This window comes from Ursus americanus, chromosome 17 (genome assembly GCF_024610735.1).
Source record: "Ursus americanus isolate L20-20 chromosome 17, mUrsAme1.1.p, whole genome shotgun sequence".
Taxonomy (NCBI): Eukaryota; Metazoa; Chordata; class Mammalia; order Carnivora; family Ursidae; genus Ursus; species Ursus americanus.
This window is the reverse complement of record NC_142143.1, coordinates 45041437-45066108: the sequence shown is the minus strand read 5'-3', so window position 1 is coordinate 45066108 and position 24672 is coordinate 45041437. Positions and strand designations below refer to the sequence as shown.

The 24672-nt window shown below is 35.9% G+C and overlaps 1 protein-coding gene across 31 annotated transcripts in view; it reads right to left on the bottom strand.

Moving 5' to 3' along the window:
* Window positions 1–24672, bottom strand: part of LOC123787133 (uncharacterized) — a 190105-nt gene that overhangs the window by 153877 nt on the left and 11556 nt on the right. For 20 of the 31 annotated variants that reach the window (XM_087868966.1, XM_087868964.1, XM_087868961.1 and 17 more), the window contains one exon: window positions 16386–16449. The exons of 5 other annotated variants lie outside the window; for them this stretch is intronic. In XM_087868966.1, the coding sequence (XP_087725092.1) occupies window positions 16386–16449 (64 nt within the window). Of the gene's footprint in view, window positions 1–947; window positions 1001–12679; window positions 12832–16385; window positions 16450–24672 lie in introns of all 31 variants that reach the window. 6 more of the 31 variants (XM_087868959.1, XM_087868960.1, XM_087868957.1 and 3 more) reach the window with 2 other exon arrangements.

Sequence of the window (24672 nt, the reverse complement as noted above, 5' to 3'; positions counted from 1 at the left end):
TTTTACTTCTCATACATCACTTATCATTTCTATAATACTTCGGCAGAACAATTAAACTGCTACTTCCCTATGGCTCAATGAGAATTTGTATATGTTGGTCCTTCAACATTTCTGGGTAAGTCAGCCTTTAATTTAAATATCTCTTGCAATCTTTAATGGATTCTTACTATCATGAAGTAAGGTAGTTCCCACTTATTTGCAGTTTTGCTCTCCAAGGTTTCAGTTACCTGAAGTCCAAAAGCAGATGAACCTCACATATCCCGACATATTCTCATCAATTGTCAGGTCACTAGTAGCCTAATGCTACATCACAATGCCTATGTTATTCACCTCACTTCATTTCATCACATAGGCATTTTATCATCTCACATCATCACAAGAAGGGTGAGTACCGTACAGTAAGATATTTTGACTAAGAGAGATACCAAATTCACATAACATTTATTATAGTATATTTTTATAATTGTTCTTATTATGAGTCATTGTTGTTAATCTCTTACTGTGCCGATTTATAAATTAAATTATCATAGGTATGTATGTATAGGAAAATCATAGTATATGTAGAGTTTGGTACTATTTATGGTTTCAGGCATCTACTGGGGGTCTTGAAGCACATTTCCCATGGATAAGGGGGGGCTTCTGTAAAAGTATCTGTTGAAAAGGGCACCTCAGTTACTCCTTCCAACTGTGCAGGGAGTCTATCTCTGGTCTAATGGCATATGATTTCTGAAAGAATCTTACTACGTTGCAATCACATGTGCTGAATTTCATCATGACATTACTTAAATAGTGGGGAACAGACTACTATATGCTCTGATAAAGACACATGGAGAGAATTCTAACCCTTCAAATTTAAAAAATATGGGAGAATGATAAAAAATTGACCAGCCCTGGCTCTGGTCCCCTGAGACATAAGAATACTCATAGGATTATAAAGGGAGCCTCACCTTGACCACCTGGCCATGGGTTGTAGCTGTGGCCTGGGTGCTCTTTCCTAGACCTAGAAATTAGCAAGGATTTATTAAGGAAAAAAAAATCTGCTTTTTTGCCCTAGATGAAGCAGCAGAGACAAAAGCATAATAGACAACAGAAGGCAGAAATGGCAATTTCCTTCTCTTTCTCTCTCTTTTCCAATTCTTCCTCTTTTGTCTTTAATTTAAATGGGATCCTGAGGATACTACCAAACCTTCACATTGTACTCACAGTCCCTTTTATATGCAATTCACCTCTTGGTTATTTTGCTACCACCTCCAATTACACAGGAAAAATATTTATAGTCCCAATGTAATAACAGAAATCTTTCTACTTAAAGGTTTCAAAATGGAAGATGTATATAATGTAATGTAAAATGTATGTAAGTGCATAGTTGTACCTTATTGTTTGGGGTATTTTTTTTTTCTCTACACCATATTATAATCCTATATCATTTTGTAAGCTGTTATAATTCCCCCTTTCTTTTTTAGTCATTATCATTTTCAGTGACTTTCCTATCCCTAGAATTTCTGGAACTCATTTCCGTTCCAAGCTGTTAGGTTTCTTCCGAAGTGAAGTCCTGCTGTATCTTCCCTGGCATACATGTTTAAACTTGTATTTACTTTATTTTACTTCCCAGCCCTCATTCACATTGACAGTGCCTCCCAGTTTAGGTGACCAAATGGACTTCCTTATCATGTTCTTTGCCTTCATAGAGTCTAGATAAAGAATAAAATGTCCAATAGAATAAACATGACCTTATTCTGACTCCTGTGGCACTCAGCCAGGCATCTTGACACAACAGGCTCATTCTTACTCTTTCTGCTAAAAAGTATTGCCCACATCAGTTGACGCAAGATTTCAAATGATAGTCATCATTTGATATCAAAAAATGTCTCCGGGCCCAACAAAGTAGCAACCTAAATTCCTTTCTTTTGTTTAGCAATTTTAGGAGGAAAAAATTATTTAGTACAGTTGATATAATCCACTTTTAACAAAAGAAAGTGTGGCTTAAAGATTCTAATTCACCTATTGTTTACACATTTTCTCCCAGTGTTTGATATCAGACCTGCAGGATCTTGCTTTTGGCTTTTTGCCTTGCTTTGTTTGGTGTTTTTATGGGCTTTGAAGGTGTGTATCTAATACCTGGACTTGGGGCAGTGTGATATTGTAGAAACCCGTTAGATTAGCAGCTAAAAGACCTGAGTTCTAATCCTAGCTCTGCTATTACAATCTTGGTTAAGTCAATCAAATGTCAAGACTTAAATCTTTTTCATCTGTACAATGAAAGGGTTAGATTTCAATTTATTCCATCCCTACATATTCTGAATCTCTGACTTTGTGTGTATTTAAGAATTCCTTCCTTTGGACTGCTCCTATAAGAAGACTGAACAGAGGCTGACAATGCAACTTGCCTTACAATCCTTTGAAAGGCCCATCTAGCAAAAGCATCTGCAGACCTCTGTCTTCTCTCTCATCTAGTTTTAAATTTCATCTTAAAGAGTTGTCACCATGTGGGACAGCCAGGGAAGAAGAGGTATAATCTTTGGGAGGCCCTGATTAACTAGCATATATATTTCCCCTGGTATGGTACACTCACTATGTCCCTTTGTTAGATATTAATTTCTTCAACTACTGAGGCAACTCTTTGGAATTTGAAGGTGTGAAGGGCAAAATAATAAACATATCTTGCCTAGGTAAAGAACTGTAGACTTTACAAAGGACTTCAATGTCTATCTCAATGAAGTAGCAAGCAGCAAGGAACCGTGGGAGTAAATGGTCACTGACAAATGCCACTTGAAGGAGAATACAAGCTTAATAGCTACTGCATGCCAATAAGCCTATTGATTGAATAAATTTTGGATGATTCTTGCATCCCTATTTGGTATTCTCTCTTCTTTTTTTCTTTTACTCTCCCTTCTACCCACTTAAAACCCTAAAAAGTGCCCAGTACCTTCACCCTGACACTGAACTTTCTAGAACACCCCACCACAGAATTCTGCCTAGACTTGCCCTACCCCAACAGCTATGTATCTGTTGGTCTTTACCAAAACTGTCAAAATATTCCTCATCAGAATGTCCTGAGTCTGGGACAATAATCCATGGTTATGTGTCGATGGATGCTACCCTGCTAGGTAAAATAAGGTAGACTTCATTGGAAGAAAACAAACGAAGTTTATTTTTTAATTTAAATTTTACTTAGTTATCATATAATGCAATATTGATTTCTGAGTAGAATTCAGAGATCCATCACTTACATACAAGAGCCAGCACTCATCACAACAAGTGCACTCCTTAATACCTTTCACCATCTAGTGCATCCCCCCATCCACCTCCCTCCATCAACCCTCAGTTTGTTCTCTATTGTTAAGAGTCTCTTATGGTTTATTTCCCTCTCTCCCTCTTCCTGTATGTTCATTTATTTTCTTTCTTAAATTCCTCATGTGAGTGAGATCATATGGTATTTGTGTTTCTCTGACTGACTTATTTGACTTTGTGTAATACACTCTAGCTCCATCCATGTTGTTGCAAACGGCAAGATTTCATTCTTTTTGATGGCTGAGTAATATTCCATTATAATATTCCATTATAATATTCTATTATAAATATTATACCCATATATCATCTTTATCCGTTCATCAGTCGATGAATAGTCTGGCTACTGTTGCTAATGCTGTTATAAACATCAGGGTGCACGTATCACTTTGAATCTGTATTTTTGTTTTTTTTGTTTGTTTTATTTTAAAGATTTTATTTATTCATTTGAGACAGAGAGAGAGAGAGCATGAGCAGGGGCAGAGGCAGAGGGAGAGGGAAGCAGACTCCCCACTGAGCCAGGAGCCCGACGTGGGCTTGATCCCAGGACACGGAGACCATGATCTTAGCCGTGGGCTTGATCCCAGGACACGGAGACCATGATCTTAGCCGAAGACAGACGCCCGATTATCTGAGCCACCTAGGCGTCCCATCGAATCTGTATTTTTGTATACTTTGTATACTTTGAGTAAATACCTAGTAGTGCAACTGCTGGGTCATAGAGTTTTTTAACTTTTTTAACCTTTTAACTATTTTTAACTTTCTGAGAAACCTCCATACTATTCTCCAGAGGAAGAAAATAAAAGGAATTGCTTCATAGGAATTTCAAGGGCTCATGAAGCCATAGTGAGGGAGATACTTTGAGACACTTACAGACCTGTAGCAATCTTTAAATCACACAAGAAAAGCTAAGCCTACCAACAGTATAGCTTTAATATACTGAATAATATATAAATTCATATACTTCTTGCCACAATTTGCCTTCTTATGTTCTATGTTTCAAACTTGTCAAACTAAAGATATATGTTACCTGAATTCAAGTTGATAAATATATTTATGAAAATTATTTATTCTCAATACTGTGATTCACTAGTTTCAAAGATCCTGTCCACTGTTTACATAATGACCTCCCTAATCTTAAATTTTTCTCATTTCACTTTTCTTCTGATTATAAAAGAACATATATTGTAAAAATTTAGAAAACGCAGAAAAGTGTAAATAAACAAAAGGCAGTAATGCAAACAAAGAATCCATTAGCCAGAAAGAACCACTATTAATATCTAGATAGATTTCTTTTCAGTCTTTTTTCCCTAAAAACTAAACAATATTATATATGCCTCAGTTAACTAATATCCTAAAAAAAAATATGCTTATCCATCCTATGTATGTAACACAAGCTTATGTAATGATTTTCTTATTTTCTAGGCACTTAAATTATTCCAAATCTTATTATAAGAAACAATGAGAAAAACATGATTATAAAAAAATTATTCCCATCTCTAATTATTGCCATAAAAATTTCTGTAAGTGCAATTACTAGTTAAAATACACATATATTTTTCAAGATACTTGATTGTAGAGTGAAATTATACCAAAGAGTAGAAATAGTGAATATGTGGGTAAGTATAAAAAATAATCAGTTTATATTTTTCTTCTTTCTTCATCTAAAAGACATATGACATTATTTTTTTTCCAAGATTTTTTATTTATTTGAGAGAGAGAGAGAATGCACACAAGCAAGGGGAGGGGCAGAGGGAGAAGGAGAAGCAGACTCCCCACTGAGCAAAGAGCCTGACCTGGGGCTCAATCCCAGGACCCTGAGATCATGACCCCAGCCAAAGGCAGACACCCAACCAACTGAGCCACCCAGGGACCCAAGACATATGACTGTTTAAAGCAAAAAAGTGTAACACCATATTGATGGGTTTATAACAAATATAGATGTAATGTATATGACAAAAATGGCACTAAAAACAAGGGGTAAGTGGAATTATACTATTGCAAGTATTCTATATTTCACCTGGAGTAATTCAATATAGCTTTAAGCAGATTGGGATAAGTTAAAAATGCATTTTTAAAAACCCTACAGAGGGGCGCCTGGGTGACTCAGTCAGTTGAGCATCTGCCATTGGGCTCCCTGCTCAGTGGGGAGCCTGTTTCTCCCTCTGCCCTCCACTTGTGCTCTCTCTCATGCACTTTCTCTCTCAAATAAATAAATAAAATCTTAAAAAAAAATAAAAACTCTCAGAAACTAAAAAAGTATTGAAGAGAAAGGTAGTTAGAAAGTCAACAGAGGAATTAAAATGGGATACTAAAAAATATTCAATTAACAAAAAAGAAGGAAATGTGAAACAGAAAAACAAAAAAATCAATAAGATAAATAGAAAATAGCAAAATGGCAGATCTGTGAATAAGTTTAAATATATAATAATATATATAATATATAATATATATAATAAATATGAAGTATGTTTAATATGCATATTAAATACAAATTTTATTTTTATTAAAACACATATTGTGTTGGCTAATTGAATTTAAATTTTTAAAAAACCACATATTTAAATACACAATAGGGGCCCCTGGTTGGCTCAGTCGGTGCAGCATGTGACACTTGCTCCTGGGGTTATGAGTTTGAGTAATTTAGAACTTACTTAAAAATGAAATCTTAAAAAAAAATAAGAATGGTAAAAAAGTAAATATCAACTATATGCTGTCTACACAAGATGTGCTTTAAATATAGACAAATGGGGGGGGCGCCTGGGTAGCACAGTCGTTAAGCTTCTGCCTTCGGCTCAGGGCGTGATCCCGGCGTTCCGGGATCGAGTCCCACATCGGGCTCCTCCGCTGGGAGCCTGCTTCTTCCTCTCCCACTCCCCCTGCTTGTGTTCCCTCTCTCTCTGGCTGTCTCTTTGTCACATAAATAAATAAAATCTTTAAAAAAAAATAAATAAATATAGACAAATGGATTTAAAGTAAGAAAGATGAAAAAAGATACGCTATGCAAACAGTAAACACAAGAAAGCAGGAGTTTTTGTATTAGTATCAGACAAAATAAACTTCAGGGAAAGGAGTATTACTAGGGACAAAAAGGGATACTTCATAATGATCAAGGATCAATATATTAGGAAAATATGACAATTATGAATATATACGTAGTGTGATGGACAGCGAATTCTCAGTGAAAACTCTGTTCTAGGGCAAGAGGGGCATGAATTTTGGGTAGACAGCTAGCCTCTTCTGCCACAAGGAGGATTACTTACCCTCTCGGTAAAATAAGATAACACTTTATAGGGTAGTTGTGAGAATTAAATGACTGCCTCTAGTAAGCATTTAATCATGTGGTTGTTGTTGATGTTACTGTTACTTTCACCTTGTGGCATCAAAATATTCACTGAGGAAAGGCTCAGGTAAAATAGGCCTTCTTCACAGGGAAAGGAATCCCTGAAGAAGGGCTGAAGCAAATAGAATTCCCGCCCAAGTGTTACTATAGGATCAGAGACGTGACAGTGGGATCCAAGAGAGGAAAAAATGTTACAGATGGTTGTGGTTGAGGGAGGTGGGCAAATGAGAATTTGGATCTGGAAAGAGACTAGAGAGAAAATTTGTATAATGAAAAGATTGTTTGCTTTGTGGTGTGAAATGATGCCTTCTCCTCCATTTGTCAGGAAGACATCAGCAAAATCTACATTACTCACCAGATTGGTTAGGATAAAATTCATCAGAGTAATAGAAACTCCAGAAAGCAATGTCATAAACAAGATAGACATTTCGTTCTCTCTCACATAAAAGGAGACAAGAGAAGGTCCAGGGGTGGTCCAAGAGATGGTCCAGGGGTGGCTCTACACCATAGCAAGATCCCTTCAGTTTTCTGGTGTTTTGCCTTAGGTACAGCCCTTGTCCTCTTGGTCCAACATGAATTTTGGAGCACCAGTCACGACAACTATATTCCAAGCAGCAGTATCAAAGAAGGGAAAGAATATGTATTCGCTCTTTCTCTTTCAAGATTTTCTAGAAATACCACATGATACTTCCTCCTAAAACTCAATGGCCAAGAACTCATCACATAGCCACTCATAGTAGAGCTTTAGGTTAAGAAGTATAGTCTTTAACTGCACCAACAATATGCCCAACTAAAATTCAGAGTTCTCTTACTGAAGAAGGGGACTTATCAATGCTTATAGATTGTATTCATAGGTATGTTATTTGCATATGTTTATGTGTGGAAAAAGACATGCATGATAGATGTGTCTATCGAATACAAAATAAAAGGCTATCAATGGGAGCCAGTTTCACAAGACTTAGACAGGTCATTAAAAAAGTTGTTTCCCTTTTTTCTCATTCAATTTTTGTTCCAGTTCTAAGCTAACAATTATTCCGTGCAAGTTTGTATCTTACTCTTAGCTCTCCAATTAGATTTGGTTTCACTGAAGGTTTGGTAGGCCCACAGGTGCAGTGTAGGGCAGGTGATGAATCAAGAAACAAATTGCATCCAGATAGTACAATGATAAACTTTTTATATGGTAGTGGGTTAGATCAAGTACGACCCTTTACCCAGCCTAATGTTATAAAGGTGTAGAGTTCTCAAACTATTTGATCTGATTGCTCATGGGCTGCCTCAATTACTGAACTTGGACATTTGTGAAGTACAAGAAAGGCAGAAGGGAGCTGCATCCAGTCATTTGTATCCCTAGCGCTGTTTGTTTCATAGTTGAATGGTCAACTAAAGTGAAAGTAGTTTAAACTGAGTCATCATCTCATCATTCTTTGAACTTGGATTGGATTTTATAAGCTGGCTCAGCTCCAAAAGAAAAAGATTATGCTACACATTTTCCAGCAGCTTCCCTGTACTTTCTTTCCTACCGCATTTTGTATCATTAGCCCAGCATGACCCATGTACATATGATCAGACCAAAAAGAGAAGCTGTTAATGCTTCAGCTATGTTCAATGCTCCTATTTAAGGTTATCATTCAGTGTCATCCATCCTTTTATTCAACAAATATTCACTGAGCATTAACAGTGTACTAGGCACTGTGCTCAGTGCTAGGAGTATAGCAAAGAACAAGTTCTTAAAGGTCTTATCAGAAATGCCTTTCCTAAAAGTTCCATCCAAAGCAGTTTCCTTCAGCCACCCTGTATTCTCTCCCTCTGCCTTTTGTTTTATTCTTATCAACTTTCAGCAATCTATTTGTCACTTTTTCTTCTTATTCTTAACTCTATGTTCCACGAGGGTCAGAAGATTCCATCTATTCCTTTCACCATGGCATCCACAGTGTCTAGCACAGTGTGATACATAAACCCTTAAATATTTGACTAACATAATGGACCCTCAATTCATATTTGTGGTTTTTCTGATCAAAGGTCAAGAATTTAAAATAAATAAATTCCTTCAAAAAAAGCTTTGAGAAAACTCTCTTTAATAATTGAATCATTCAGTTAGTAAATCAAATCATTTTCCACAATAATTCTAATAACTAGTATGTGTTTTATATAAAACAAGTTGATCTAATCTCCCAAAATAATCCTTATTTTTGTTTGCCAAACACTCTTAGACTGGATTTACCAGCAGGTGGCGCTCCAGAGTAAAGCTGAACATAACTGCTACTACCCACCCTCTCTTACTCAAATCCTCCACCTAAGATTTTTCTTAATTGGTTATAGATTGATTGGTAAGTGGTTATCAATGAGAAAAGTCTTCCATATTTTTATTTCTAATAAATTCTTTACACTCTTATGTGGCATTTAGATAATTCTCGTTGCAGGAGAATCCCTAGACAAACTCAGATGTGACATACAAAAAATTCTAAGGAAAGAGTTAAAAGTAAAAACTTTTGTGTTGCATTCCAACAAAATTCAGACCTGAGGAGAGGTGAAATATAAAAGCAAGATCAAAGGAAAGGAGAAAGAAAATGGTTGTTGTCTCAACTCATTTAGAGATCTGACAAACCTGAATTAAGCGATTGGTAGTCAAGGTTATCAAATTAAAAAGTTCTCCAAAAGAAATTTCACTAAGACTTCCTATTACATCAGATGGTCAGAATATGCAATTTTACACATATCCACTATCATATGAGCTGTTTTATGGAAGTGTGATTGTAAGGTTTTATATGTATGTATATGGGAAGTATCATATATGAGACTTTACGAAGCACTCTAATATACGTTAGCTTATTTCATAATTGCTCTTCACATCAATCCTGTCAAGCATGGCAAATTTTTTTATGTTCATATTAAAGCTGACTCAGAGAGATTAGGTGACTTAAGAGAGGTAATTAGCTAGTAAGTTGCACAACAGGAAAAAGAACACAAAACTTTTGACAACTTTAACGCTCATTTTTCTGTATCATATTAACTTTTCTTTTTATGGATCTAAGATTTCTTCTATAGTATTTAAATTGCAGTCACAGATTCAGCTTTTACATTTTGGAAAGAAATTTTACAGGTTCATAATTAGTATACTAGTTAAAAAATTATGCATTCAGATTTAAGGAAAAACAAAATCTCTCTATTCCCCCTTCAAAAAGTCTCTCAGACTCTGCTTAGAATTTCCATAATAGCCATTCTTCTAGGCTTAAGGTCAGTTATAATACTAATAAGTTATCTGGAGAAAAAAGTAATTTAAACCATTTTCCACCAAAATTTTAGCAAGAATTAGTTTATTACACTATCAACATTAATTACTTAGCAAAAGCCTAGGAAAGTAAGGCAGAAGACTTGGCAATTTTGTTGGAGAGAGTAGAACGTGGTCATTAAAAGACTCTGGAAGAAAACAAGACACCAAAGAGTATACACCGGATGATTCCACTTGTGGAAAATTCAAGAATAGGAAAAGTGAGAGATAATAATAAAAGAATAGGCATGGTGAGAGATAATCAGAGCAGTATTTACCTTTGGAAGATTATCTCTAGGAGGAAGCATAAGGGAGCCTTCTGAGCTCAGAATATTCTGATGATTTTTACACAGGTGTATAGCTTATCAAGTCTTAGAACTATATATTTGTGTGTGTGTTTCTCTATATGTAAGTTATATCTTGTTTTAAAAAATAAAATTTTTAAAAAGTGAGCCAGTTCTGAATCGGATAGATCTGACCAACCAAGGGTCTGCCATTTATTAGTTTTAAGATCCTATGTGTTACTTAACTTCTTCAAGCCATAGAAACCTCATCCAGAAAATTGGGATAATAATAATAGCTACCTTATGGGGTTGTTGCTTGGATTAAGAGAGCTGGCATGCTCAGTGTTCAATAAATTTAGTAGTTGTGATTATCATTGTTATTACTACTAATATAAGTAGGAGACAAAAGAGAAAAGCCACATTCCACATGTAAGACTAGATTAAGTGGAATATCACAAATGGGCAACCCTGAAAGCCTGGAGACAGAATTAAAGCATGTTGCCTGAAACTTGAGAGATAGTGCCAGAATAATCTGGTAAATTTAGGCTCTTGAAGCCGGGCTACCTGAGTTTGAATCCAGACTCTACCACTTCCTACGTGTGTGACCCTGTCCAAATTCCTTAGCCTCTATATGAAAACTGGTGATATTAATATCTACTTTATACAGTTTTTGCAAAGGAAAGATATTCAGAGAGAGGAGAAAAATAATAACTTTGTTTTAGAACTAGTAATTTAAATACCTGTAGAATATTTACCATTAAGATAAAATAACACCAGTAAGTCTTTCATCTTGGTTGGGTCATTCTCATCATTTTTGCCTCTGTTTAAAAATCATATACTAAGATGGGGCACCTGGCTGGCTCAGGTGGTGGAGCATGTGACTCTTGATCTCAGGGTTATGAGTTTGAGCCCCACGTTGGGTGTAGAAATTACTTAAAAATAAAATCTTAAAAATAAATAAATAAATAAATAAATAAATAAATAAATAAATAAATAAATAAATATCATCTACTAAGAGAAGTTTTCCTAACTATTCTATCTAAAGTAGCGTTTTAGTTTCCTAGGGCTGCCATAACAAATTAACACAAATTGGGTGCCTTAAAACAACAGAAGTTTGGGGGAGGTGGGTAGGGGGATGGGATAATTGGGTGACGGGCATTGGGGAGGCCATGTGAACACTGGGTGTTATACACAACTGATGAATTATTGAACTCTACATCTGAAATGAATGATGTACTATATGTTGGCTAAATGAATTAAATAATAATAATAATAATAAAAAACACTGAGAAATTTACTCTCACAGTTCTGGAGTCTAGAAACCTGAAATCAAGGCCCTTGCTCTCTCCCAGGGCTCTAGGGAAGAATCTTTCTTTCCTTGCTTCTTCTAGCTTCTAAGTGGTTGCTGGCAATTTTCGATGTTCTTTGACTTATAATCGCTCCAATATATCTCCTTTATATGGTTTTCTTCCCTGTTTATCTTTGTCTCCATTTTCTCTTTCATAAAGACAGGAGTCATTGGATTAGGAATCCAATATGATTTCATCTTAACTAATCATATCTGCAAAGACCCTATTTCCAATAAAATCACACTCTGAGATTCTGGGTAGACATGAACTTTTGAGGAACACATTTAACCTAATACAAGTAACATTTACTAATAAGACAAAAATAAAGTAGCCAAATATACAATAACCATTCTTTACTAAAAACACTTATTTTCTTTATAGCACATGTTGAGTTTTTCGCTTCTTTATTATCTGCCTCTACCAACTAGAATCTAAGCTTCCTGAAGGTAGGAATCAAGGTAGTGCCTAGCATTCAGTTGAGGTTCAAAAACATTTGAGACAAATTAGTTGATTTTGACCAGGAGAAAGAAGGAAAGACAATTCAGTATAAAATAAAAAGTTCTTAACTATTGCCTTAGGAACTTTCTTACCACTTTCAAGTCATATTTTTACTGTGATCGGTAGATAACCAAAATAAATCAGTTGACTAACTGAAAAGGTAAGCTGATCGACCAAGTGTTCCAGCCACAACATGGGGGATTTAAATGACATTCTGAGTCCTGGGATTTATAAGCAAGCATTCCTTCAGAGGTCACGGCAATATTGGGAGAGGAAACTGGACAGGGAACAAACAGCCTCTACCTCCCACTTGCACCCTTGCTTCAACCATTCTCATTTATTTTATGTAGTTTTGTTTGGGAAAAAGAAATAGCTTTTTTTTTTTTTTTTTTTTTTTTTTTTTTAGTGTGAAAAAAATCACTGATTCATAGGGAAGCAAACAGTTCATCAGACTGGTTTTTCCCTCTTATTTCATATAATTAGATATTCTCTTTTATTATTATTATTTACATTTAAAACATTTTTTTAAATTCACATATAATGTATTATTTGCTTCAGGAAGTAGATATTCTCTTACAGTGAAAATAATTAATTGCTATTTGGTATTGCCTTCTTGATAATGAGAGCTGATGTATATCGTCACACTTACCTTGGAATGTTTAGCTGAGTTTTAAGAGTAAAGCAATCTTTTAGCTGGTTGATTTTTTTTCTTAACTCGTAAAAACCACTTTCAATCCACATCGCAGATTTGTAAATTCACCCTGATGTTTGAATCCCAACCACTTACACAGTGTTGTATAGCTAAAAGAGCAAGAGTTTAGGAGTCGGATTAAACTGGGCTTGAAATTATCTTAGTATTTCCTATGTGTGATCCTAGGTAAGTCATTTCTTTAATTTCTTATCTGCAAAATGGGGATAATGTACCTACTTCATAAGATTATTATGAAAATTATAGAAACAAATTATGTAAAAGTACCCTGCACATAGCAGTTACCAAATAAATGTTAGTTTCTTTCCCTCGAATAGTATATTCAAAACTTTTTAAAAGGACTTGTCATCACCCTTTTTCTAATTTCAACTTTCTCATGTTGAAAAAAGTTGGTATTCTATTTATTATTTAATAAAGTTAAAAAAATTTAAAAAATAAAGTTAAAATTTTTCTTATATTTTTCTTTCTATATAGGCCTAATTGAAAGTTATCTTAAATCAGTAAGTGGTTAAATGTCTTTCTAAAAACATAATTCAAAGAGATTAAGTAATAGATGATTTATATCTCAAAGAATATACATTGCTTATCTTGATTTACACGTGACTTTTTGAAACTAGCATAAATCTAATGAGTGGGCATAATGCCCTATAAACAGATGGATGTGAATGCTCAGGTGCCAAAACTCCAGCCTGGCTACAGTTCATGTAGAATGTTAAAATGGTGACAATTCTTGTAATTGGTCATCTGTTCCTAGTAATAACTAAGTCTATCAGAAATAGAAAACAAATTCTGAAAACACAGAATGTTCATTCAACCTTGAACAGGAATTTATAAATATTTCATATTCAAATATTTTTTTAATATTTTAAGCTCTATCAATGCACATCTGATGTAGATAATCTTCTTTTTATGGTTGTAGCTGAAAAAATACCAACATAAGGGGTGCCTGGTTGGCTCAGACAGTAGAGCATGTGGCATTTGATCTTGAGGTCATGAGTTTGAACCCCATGTTGGGTGTAGAGATTTCTTAAAAAAATATATCAACCTAAGTTGTTGGCTTATAAACAGTTTGGCTTTTCTAGTTTCTCCTTTCTAGTTCAAATTTAGCAGAGTAATTCTTAAAATCAATAGGCAGAGGTCCCTAAATTATGTAGTAATTATATTTGCAAAGATATAACAATGAGGATGTTCATTTTAATGGTATTTACAATAGAGGAAAACTGAAAATACTTAAATGATTAACAACAGAAGACTGATTTAATAAATTGTTCTATCTATACAATGGCTAAATTATGCTATATCCAAACTACACTAACAGCCACTAATATTATGTGGTAGAAAATATTTAAATGGAAAATGATCATCACCCTTTACCATGAAAACGTATAACACAAATAATTATACAAATTAATATTTCAATCAATGAAAAACTAAATAGATTTGGGAGCTCTTTATTCTACTTTATTCTATATTCAGAATCTATTTCTCATCACCTCCTCTACTATTACTCTGGTCCAAGTCATTACCTCCGTTAATCTGGACTATTGCTATAGCATCCTGACTGGCCTCCCTGTTTCTGCTTCTTGCCCCACTCAGTTATGTCCCCGCTCTGCTCCAAATCCTCCAATGGCTTGTTATCTCAGAGTAAAAGTCAAAATTACCAAAGTAACTTACAAAGACTATGTCATTGAAACCTGTACCTTTCTCCACAAGACTCTCTACCCTCACCTCATGACCTCCCTTAGCTTGTTGCTTATTGCACTACCACTTGCTCACTCCTTCCCAGGCTTACTGGTCTTCTTGCTGGACCTTGAATACTCTAGGACTTGGCATTTACAGTTTTCTGTTGCCTGCAATGATCTTCCACCAGATCATTAATGGCTCATATTCTTTCTTTCTCCAGGTTTCCATTTAGTCAACTTTTCAGAGAGGACTTCCTTTCATCCTATTTATTATTTCAACCCTTCCCCTATACACACACACACCCCTACCCTGAACTCCCTATATTCCTTCTCAGCTTTCTCTTTCTTCCTAGTACTTAACCACATCTAACGTAACAAAATTTTGCTTATGTATTAGTGGCTATTGCCTGCCTCACTCTCTCTAGAGTTGATTCCATGAAGCAGCTTTGCTGCCTGAGTTTTGCTAACTGAGGTATCTCCACCTGGCACATAGTAGATTGCTAGAGAGAGGGTAATATGAGAAGACATTTCATTCACTGATCCAGTTTCTCAAGGCCAAGAGTAAGTTGTAAAATTCAAGAGAGTGATCTAGGAGGGTTGAAACTTAAGTTTTGTATTTATATAGCCATTATTATCATCATTTTTTTTTACAAAGAACTGTCACAATGAGAATTTATCTGTTTATCAGTTTTGTCCACTAATCAGGTGGCCAACCTAAAAATCCAAACCAGAAGTCTAAAAAAAAAATCAAGTTAGTTTGGCTTTCTTAACTGTTGTAAAGTTTTTAAGAAGAGAAGGGCTATTAAATCTGTTGTTATAGATTAAGTTGAAAGGTTCTTGGTCAAATTCCAGTTTCCACATTATAAGAATATGTAAACTACAAAAGCTTGATTAAGCACATTGCAATTTACCTGCTGTACTTTTTAGGTTCTACAGTTGGAAGCTTGTCTGACAAATGTGAAATGTGTGTGGCTTTTTTCCCCTCTAGTTATTTGTCTAGTGATTATTAATAATCAGGCCAATGAAGGAGTTATTTGGCATAACACTAGGGTTCCTATGATAAAGCATAACTTTTTATTAATGAGGTCAACAGAATATTCTACTGAAACTATGATAATTCATAGCTGATACCATTAACTTACAGAAAATAAGGCCTAGGACCGCTTAATGAAATTTCATCCTCTTATTTAATCTGAAAAATAACATTTTTCTTCTCAGAAAGTCTGAACTTATATCTGCTTAGAAAAACAACAAAAATTATGATTTAGCTAATACTGATTTCTGAATTTTTAACATAGCTATACATTTTAATTTGGACTATGGGAAAATAGGCTAATGACAACTCTTACAGTTATATCATCAAATAACTTCCCAAATAAAACCTTAACAAGTGTAAGTATTCTTAAGAGTTCTTGCAGAAGACAAGATTAGAAGTTGTGTTTGTTGCAGTAGACTTCTAGAATTTTCATTAATATATCCTGTACTTAATCAGAGGGCCAGTTTCATGGGCATGCAACCTGTGTAGGAGTATAGGCTTCTATGTTTGGTTGTATAATCAGGCTAACTAACTACCTGATACCCTTTTTAAAGTAAGGATTGTTTGGCTTTAAGAAGATCATATATAGAACAAGTAAATTTCTATGGAGAATGTGAGTAGGTAGAAGAAAGGCAGACTGAGGAGAAATATGGCAGCAAAAATTTCTGGGAAACTGGAAGTCAGTATGAATTGCTCAATCTGTCTCCACTACCTACGGTTCTAAACTTAAAATTTCACATGAACCTTCAGCTCTGCCCAAAGCTAATGGGTCAATGTTGTCTTTGGTCAGGAAAAACTGAAGGAGCATAGTGGCTATAGATCACATTATTCTGCATTAGGTTAATTGGCTAATAATCCTCCTTCAACTTCCTATAATATTTCTAGTTAAAGTAGTTGGGTCCCTAGGCCTTGATAACTTGTGTAGTACCTGATTTCTCCAAGATGGGGTTTATCTTCTTCCATACCCAATCTATGATAGAATTGGAGTGCTCCTGCAGGAAAGAAAGTACTTATCAGTGATGAGTACCTAAAGTGATTAAAGGGTAGGAGTCAAAGATTAACTTGTTTTTCTAAGGACATCTTAGACACAACAGTTTCTGACATAGGAACTAGCATCAGTAGCTAAGGGCATGTCTAATTGGGTAGAACCAGAGAATGCGTTACCTTAGTTACTCAAAGATTAAGTCTTTCAGACAGCAGAGTTCTCGTGGCTGCTTTTAAAATACAATGCTCCTATTTTAATAGCCAGAATGTTTCTACTGCTATATTTAACATTTATGCAGATTAGGGGAGAAAAATAGAATGCTGCCCTTTCATTTGCTTATCTTTTTGAATCTTTAGACTGTTGATATAAGAGCAAAAACAGGGTGCCTGGCTGGCTTAGTCCATAGAGCATGATCTCAGAATCATGGATTTGAGCCCCACGTTGGGCTTAGAAATTACTTAAAAAAGATAAAAAAAAAAGAAAAAACATTTTGGTATTAATGTAAAATGAAAACATTTTGGGGCTAAACTCAATACTCTTCGTGACCAACTTTTTGTATCTAAAAGCTGATGATTACCAGTTTGGCTACACAATTTTTCAGGTAATAAAACCCCAAATGCAACAGAGGAAGGAAAAATGGTGGAAAGCTTGACTTCTCTCCTTTCCTAGCTAAGGGAGGCATACCATATAAACACATTTCAAACTCAGAGTACAGTATAACTTTGTACACTATAGTATGTACGTACACACACACACAATACCCACACTTCACTTCTGACACTTCTAGTCATTAAGTGTGTGGGTTTTTTCCTCCACATGAAGCAATTCTCCAATTCTCTGTGGACAGCAGTGGGTGTCCTACAATTCAATTCAATTCTGACAATATCGACAACAGCATCGGATTCCATGGTTTAAAGCTTCAGTCCCACAAAAGTGCTCCCACTTCATATGCCAATCCCAAGCCCAGGTGGTTACCTATGCTTTGAACAACTCACTATAAATTGGAGGTTCCCACAGTCCCTTACTCGGGTTCAATTAATTTGCTAGAGTGGCTCACAGAACTCAGGCAAACAGTTTACTTAATAGATCACCAGTTTATTTTAAAAGATATACAACTCAGGAAGAGCCAGATGGAAGAGATGCCTAGAACAAAGTATAGGGGTGGGGCGTGCACCACCCTCCCAGCACTCCCATATATTTACCAACCTGAAAGCCCTCTGAACCCCATTGTTTTGAGTTTTTGTGGAGGGGTCATTACAGTAGACACAATTGATTAAATCATTGGTCATTGGTAATTGAGCCAAGCTCTAGCCCCTCCCCTCTCCCTGGAGGTTAGGGGTGGGGGCAGTGCTGAAAGGTCTAGTCACGGTTCGCCTGGCAGCCAGCCCCCATCCTTAGGGGCTTTCCAAAAGTCACCTCATAAACAGTCTCAGGTGTGATTTACAGGGCATTGTTATGAATAACAAGACATCTTTATCTTTCTTACCACTTAGGAAACGCCAAGGGTTTTAGGAACTCTGCCAGGAATGGGGATGGAAACCAAATAAAGACTATTAAAAATCACAATATTTCAGTGGTATAATATTGAGTTATACAAGTTATACTTGCATCAATCAAACAAAAAGTGCCAGTGAAACAGTTTCTTTGTGAAAAATCATTATGTTGACAGATAAGAACTGGATCTTTGTCCTTGGAAAATGTATAGTCTGTTTTTGGGAGCTAAAACAGACAGAAGACAGCATCTACTAAGTAAGTGTTAAATAAATGCTAAGAAAATAAGTTCAGAATAGGAAGGCGAACACTGTAGACTGGGATTGAAAGGAAGAGCTTTAGGAAAAAAAATTAAAATATTTTTAGAAAATCAAACATATTATTTTTATGTTAGTAAAAGAAGTACATAAAATGTTTAAGTTAATGAAACATATGTGACCTTCCAGTGAAAGATAATGGTATCTAAAGTTACAAAAAATTGGGGCACCTAGCTGGCTCAGTCAGTAGGGCATGTGATTCTTAATCTCACGATTGTGAGTTCAAACCCCACATTGGGTGTGGAGTCTCCTTAAAAAAAAAAATTAAAGTCATAAAAAGTTGCCTGTTACCCAATACTGATTCAAAAGTACAAACCAATGAAGTGAAATGTAATTTTGTCCTTAAAAAATTAAAACAGAAAGAAATTTGAAAATGGAAGAGAAATAGTTACTATATCTTTATGACTAGTTGTAATTGTCTAGTTACTTTTTTAAAAAGTCATGCTTAGGAACATAAAGATTAGAAGGTTTTACTTCAGGGGCGCCTGGGTGGCACAGCGGTTAAGCGTCTGCCTTCGGCTCAGGGCGTGATCCCGGTGTTATGGGATCGAGCCCCACATCAGGCTCCTCTGCTATGAGCCTGCTTCTTCCTCTCCCACTCCCCCTGCTTGTGTTCCCTCTCTCGCTGGCTGTCTCTATCTCTGTCTAATAAATAAATAAAATCTTTAAAAAAAAAAAAAAAAAGAAGGTTTTACTTTGCAGAAGTAAACAAACATTGAATGTACATTGATGAGGGTTGACTTTAAACAAATTTATAGTAATTTTAGTGAAACCTGGAAAACAGATGGAATGAAGCAAAAATAAAATGAAAGAATCTAAATTATTTTAATTTTATTGAATTAACTCATAAAAGTCTATTTTTCTAACTACTCATACTAAGAAATCATGATGCTTGTTAAGCGTGCATTCAATTTACAGCGTGAAGTCAGTAATCTATCATGTTTTCCAATTTATCTTAAATTATTTTGGATTTCTAACGTAACTTCTAACACCAACACCTATGATCAAGAAAGAAAAGATATAGTATATTTTCTGTGTGGCCTACACATGCCAGTATAAAAAATATATACATTTCTAATCATGCTATTTTTTTTAGTGCCTTTTAAAATGGTAATGCTTTGAAAAAAATGGTAGTGCTTCATAATCTCAGATGATAAAAACTGTATCTATCTATAGTGGCTATCATATAAGTAGATAAAAGATAACAGATTTACCCCTTCAAGTAGTTATATATAGTGATAGTATATCATATCCACTCTATTTTTTATAAGCTCAAATAATAATGACTCTTGAGGGGCACCAGGGTGGCTCAGTTCGTTAAGCGTCTGACTCTTGATTTCGGCTCAGGTCATGATCTCAGGGTCTTGAGATTAAGCCCCACATCAGGCTCCATGAGGGGTGTGAAGCAGAAAAGAAATAATGAGCTTTGAAGAAAAGATAGTAACTTCCTTGACAACAAAAGCACAAGTATATGTGTAAGTTGTAGGTATGTGTCAACGAGAGCCGTTTCCTCAGATAGGCACTAGGCTAACTCCCTCACCTCTTCAGGTGTCTGCTCTGGTCTCATCTCATTGAGACTCACCCTGATTAGCCTATTTATGAAGAAACCTATCCTCCTCCTCATATTTATAATCTCCCTTTCTCTGGTCTACTTTTTCTTGTACAGCATAAATCATTTCCTAACACAGTGTATAATTGATTATGTTTATTATTTATCATCTATCTTTTCCTGCTAGAATGTAATCTCCACATAGTCAGAAATCTTCCTCTGTTTTACCTACTGGCATGTGGCAAGAGCCTATAATAAAGCCTGAAATATAGCAATCACTCAATAAAGATCTGTTGAATTAAAATGGAATGAAAGGAATGAGACCAGAAGCAACAAAAAATCAGTTTCTATGAAGAGATAACTATACATAGCAATATGCTACTTTTTGTAAAGACAAGTTAACTGTGTTTCTTGGACGGGGCTGTTGATTTTCTATCTATAGATATGTCTATATCTATCTATCTATCTATCTATCTATCTATCTATCTATCTACTTACCTACCTACCTACCTATCTACCCACCTGTCTTTAAGGGATAGCAAATTCATAGCTAACAGAGCTGACACCAAAATCACTGGTTTATCAAACGAACTTGTGCAACCTCATTTCCTGCAGATCACTTGCTCAAAAGTTACCTTCTTAGGGAAGTCTTCACTGACAACCTTATCTAAAAGAGCACCATACCCCATTGTCACTCTCCAGCCCTTATCTTGTTTTATTTCCCCCATAATTCTTATCATTCCATAATATAATGATAAATATTTGTTTATTGTCTATCTCCAGGAAAACAAGGAACTTATCTACCTTCCTTACTGCTCTATTTCCCTGTGTTTGGATCAGTGCCTGGCACATAGTAAATATTTGTCAGCATGAATGCACTGGGAATTTGCATGCCCTCATCTTGTTCTTCATATGAGAATGATCCAATTGTTTGTCCCCAGATCTGAAGTTGCTAAGCAATCACTTGTATTGTATTAGTCTCTCACTAATAAACAAATAAACAAAGAATAATTCTTCATGCTTCATACCATATTGAGTGAGATGGTTAAAAGATTTGAACAGGTATATATATGCTACATATTATTCCATCAAATATCAATGAATTCACTTCTGAGCTGGAAGATTAAATCTTAAATCATATTAAAGATTTTATTTATTTATTTGAGACAGAGATAGAGAGAGAGGGCAGGAACAGGGGAAAGGGCAGAAGCAGACTCCCTGCTGAGCAGGAAGCCCAATGTGGGGCTTGATCCTAGGATCCCAGGATCATGACCTGAGCTGAAGGCAAACACCTAACTGACTGAGTCACCCAGGCGCCCCTAAATCTAAAATCATATTAAATAAAAGTTTTAGGTTTATTCTTTGCTCTTTTCTGGGCGAAACTATCAATTTTATTGAATTTGAAGTAAACACACTGATCTAAAATTCTGTGAAATTTCGTTTGACTTATAAACTTAAACAAGGCCAGTGTAAAAAGCAAAGAGATAGTTTAGACCCCTTTGCTCTTTAATCCTACTTTTTGGTTTAAAATCTGGGCTGGGTGACAATAGCAGAATTGAATGACATAGCTGCCTGTCTTTGTAATGGATGGCAAATGTAAAAAGGAGCAGGACTTTAAAAACTACATTCTGTAAAGGGTGTTGCGTACTTTGCTGTCTGGACCCCAGAATCTTCACCCAAACTGTCAGTTATGGATACACCTCTAAAATACTTGTAAGGATGTTTCAAATCTCAGAAATGTATAAAGTTCACAAAAGAGATTGATGAAGAATTAGAGAAATCACATTTTTTATAAAACTTAAGCATAATTTTTTTAAAGATTTTATTTACTTATTTGAGAGAGAGAGAGAGAGAGAGAGGAAGAGGGAAAAGCAGACTCCCTACTGAGCAGGGAGCCGGAGGGAGGGCTCCATCCCAGGATCATGACCTGAGCTGAAGGCAGATGCCCAACTGACTGAGCCACCCAGGTGCCCCAAGCATAAATGTTTTTAAGTATTTGTCTTCAAATACTTAAAATGCTTCAAACTCTTAAGAGAATAAATAAGAAATGTCCTTCTTATTTTCAATAACTATCCCCAAAAATACTAGGTAGAACTTCCTTTTTTTCAGAGGGGTGGCTCCTTTAGTGATACCATACATATATACCCTATGATTTTCAGCCACTTTATTAAAACTTAACAATCTAAGATTAAAGAATCAGTCTTGTTAACTTGAAAGCTTCACCCTCTAGCTCAATTCAAAACTCTTCTCTCGGGGCGCCTGGGTAGCGCAGTTGTTAAGCATCTGCCTTCGGCTCAGGGCGTGATCCCGGCGTTCCGGGATCGAGTCCCACATCGGGCTCCTCCGCTGGGAGCCTGCTTCTTCCTCTCCCACTCCCCCTGCTTGTGTTCCCTCTCTCGCTGGCTGTCTCTCTGTCACATAAATAAATAAAAAAAGTCTTAAAAAAAAAAAAACTCTTCTCTCATTCTTCCACCTACCCACCAACCCCAACACAGGTAAAGCTCTAGTGACTTGGAGGGAGTCGGGGAATATCTGGCTTTCAGACACCTGTTTTTCCTTCCTCTTCTATATATAGTGCCCTTGTTTATGGCAAAGAGAAGGGACAAAGGAAAGGGCAAAGGCTTCCTTACTTGAAAGAAGAAAGGGCAAATGTTTCCTTACTTGACTGGGTAAGAATGCAATCTTCATTGACTGGATATTGGTAACGTCTATGTGACAGTGTCGAAAAGCTGTGTTCCAGCTTACTGGAGCACTTTCATTCTTGCTGCAATGGTTCCCTCTTGCTGTAGTCGGCCCTCATACTGACAAAATGGTTCAAGCCTTTCCTGGGATTCGTACCACCCACAGGAAACTTTATTATTCTTGCCACACTAAAGGATGGGCATAGAGCTACTTCCCTGCTGTCCTGCTGGCCTCTCAGTCTATCATGGTTCAAATCCTCTTTCTCCTCCAGCACTCTAGATGAGAAAGTCCTGAGGCTAAGCAAATGTCCAACAGAGAAAAGATATGTGTCTCCCCCCATTTTAGAAATCCAATCTTTAGAAGTGACTCTCTTCAAGCACTCTTCACCCCAACTACATGTTGGGAACAGCTTGTCCATAAACACTTTCTCCAACAGCTATCCTTTCTCTCTCTCTCTCTCTCTCTTTTTTTTTTTTTTTTTTGACTAAGAGTAGATAGGAGTGGTAGTGGTGGTGATAGGCCGGTTGTGGCACTCAGTTAATACTGTGGGGTTTTTTAAAGTTATTTTAACCTACAATGGGGAACATTGTTGTAATTTATCTATAAATATTCAGCTATAACTATAGTATTGTTGTGATTTTAAATGTCACTCAGTCCTTGCTTAATATATTGGTAAACCTTAGACTTAAGTGGTAAGAGAAATAGTTCTTATTTGGTCCTCTTCAAAACAACTGCAATATCCAGTTCATATCCCATGCCAGTTCCTTATAACAAAGTTGATGGTGGAGAATCCTCAATCTCTGTCTACAGGAATTCAAAATTCAAGCCATTCAAGTATTTTCTTAAATGTAGTTAGATAGTTCATGGTTTTGTGAGGCATTAAGTTTTAAAATCAACTAAGGCACTTTGAGACACATGTATTAGCATGTTAAAAATTCCAACAAATGTTGCATTAATGAAACTTCTTTTACTTGGTTTAACTCAGCATTCCGTATGCTTAATTTACAGTAGAATCCTTTTTTTTCACAGAGTACTTACCAGTCTCTCATGAAACTAGTCTGAGGAACCCAGTTTGGATCCTCCCTCCCTTTCTTCTTTTTCCTCTTAGTAATTTTTGTGTCCACAAGGAACTACATAAATCTATGCTTCTTCAACTTAAAGTTCTTCAACTTAAAGAAGTCTACTAAGATGTCTGTTATTGGTTCATTCAAAATAGAGGCTTTTTCTCCCTCCTCTGCTACTATAGTAAGAGTTAAAAACAACAACGACAACAACAAAGAAAGAAAGAAAAAGAGAAAAAAGATTCCTTGGCTTTTAGCAGGAAAAACTAGCTTTTGGGATGAGGCTACCAGAAAAGGTCTTCTCTCCTATTTAGAAGTCTTATGTGTTATGATTTCTTTTTATGCTACACTATCAAATATCTCCTTAGTAGCAGCTGCTGAACTTGTAAATGAATAATTGGCTGTTTATTTGGGTTTTGCCATTTAACTATTCTATGCCCACTTCTGTGGGTTATGCTTATGAAGACTGATTTTCTAATTGTAGGCTGTTTCATTAAAAGGAAAAGAGAAGGTACGGAGATAATATTTTTCAAAGATCACCATCATCACCAGTCAAAGGTTTAGCAGATGGCGCAACTTTTAAAATATAGAAGCTAGCAGGAACTAAACTTACATTGATGAAATACAAGTGTTTTTTTTTTTTTTTTTTTTAAAGATTTTATTTATTTATTTAACAGAGAGACAGCCAGCGAGAGAGGGAACACAGCAGGGGGAGTGGGAGAGGAAGAAGCAGGCTCATAGCGGAGGAGCCCGATGTGGGACTCGATCCCGGTACGCCGGGATCACGCCCTGAGCCGAAGGCAGACGCTTTAACGACTGCGCTACCCAGGCGCCCCTGATGAAATACAAGTGTTTTGTGACATATGGTGTATGCCTCTATTCTAAGCAGTCTTTTATTTAATTTATTTTTATTTTTTTTTTAAGATTTTTATTTTTAAGGAATCTCTCCACCCAACATGGGCAAACTCACAACCTGGAGATTAAGAGTTGCAAGCTCCACCAACTGAGCCAGACAGGCACCTCCCCAGGCAGCCTTAAAACACCTTAACTGACTGATTATAAGTTCTAGCTACTTCATATAGAGTTATATGAAGTAACTTCATACAAAGTTACTTGAAAATTACTGTAAA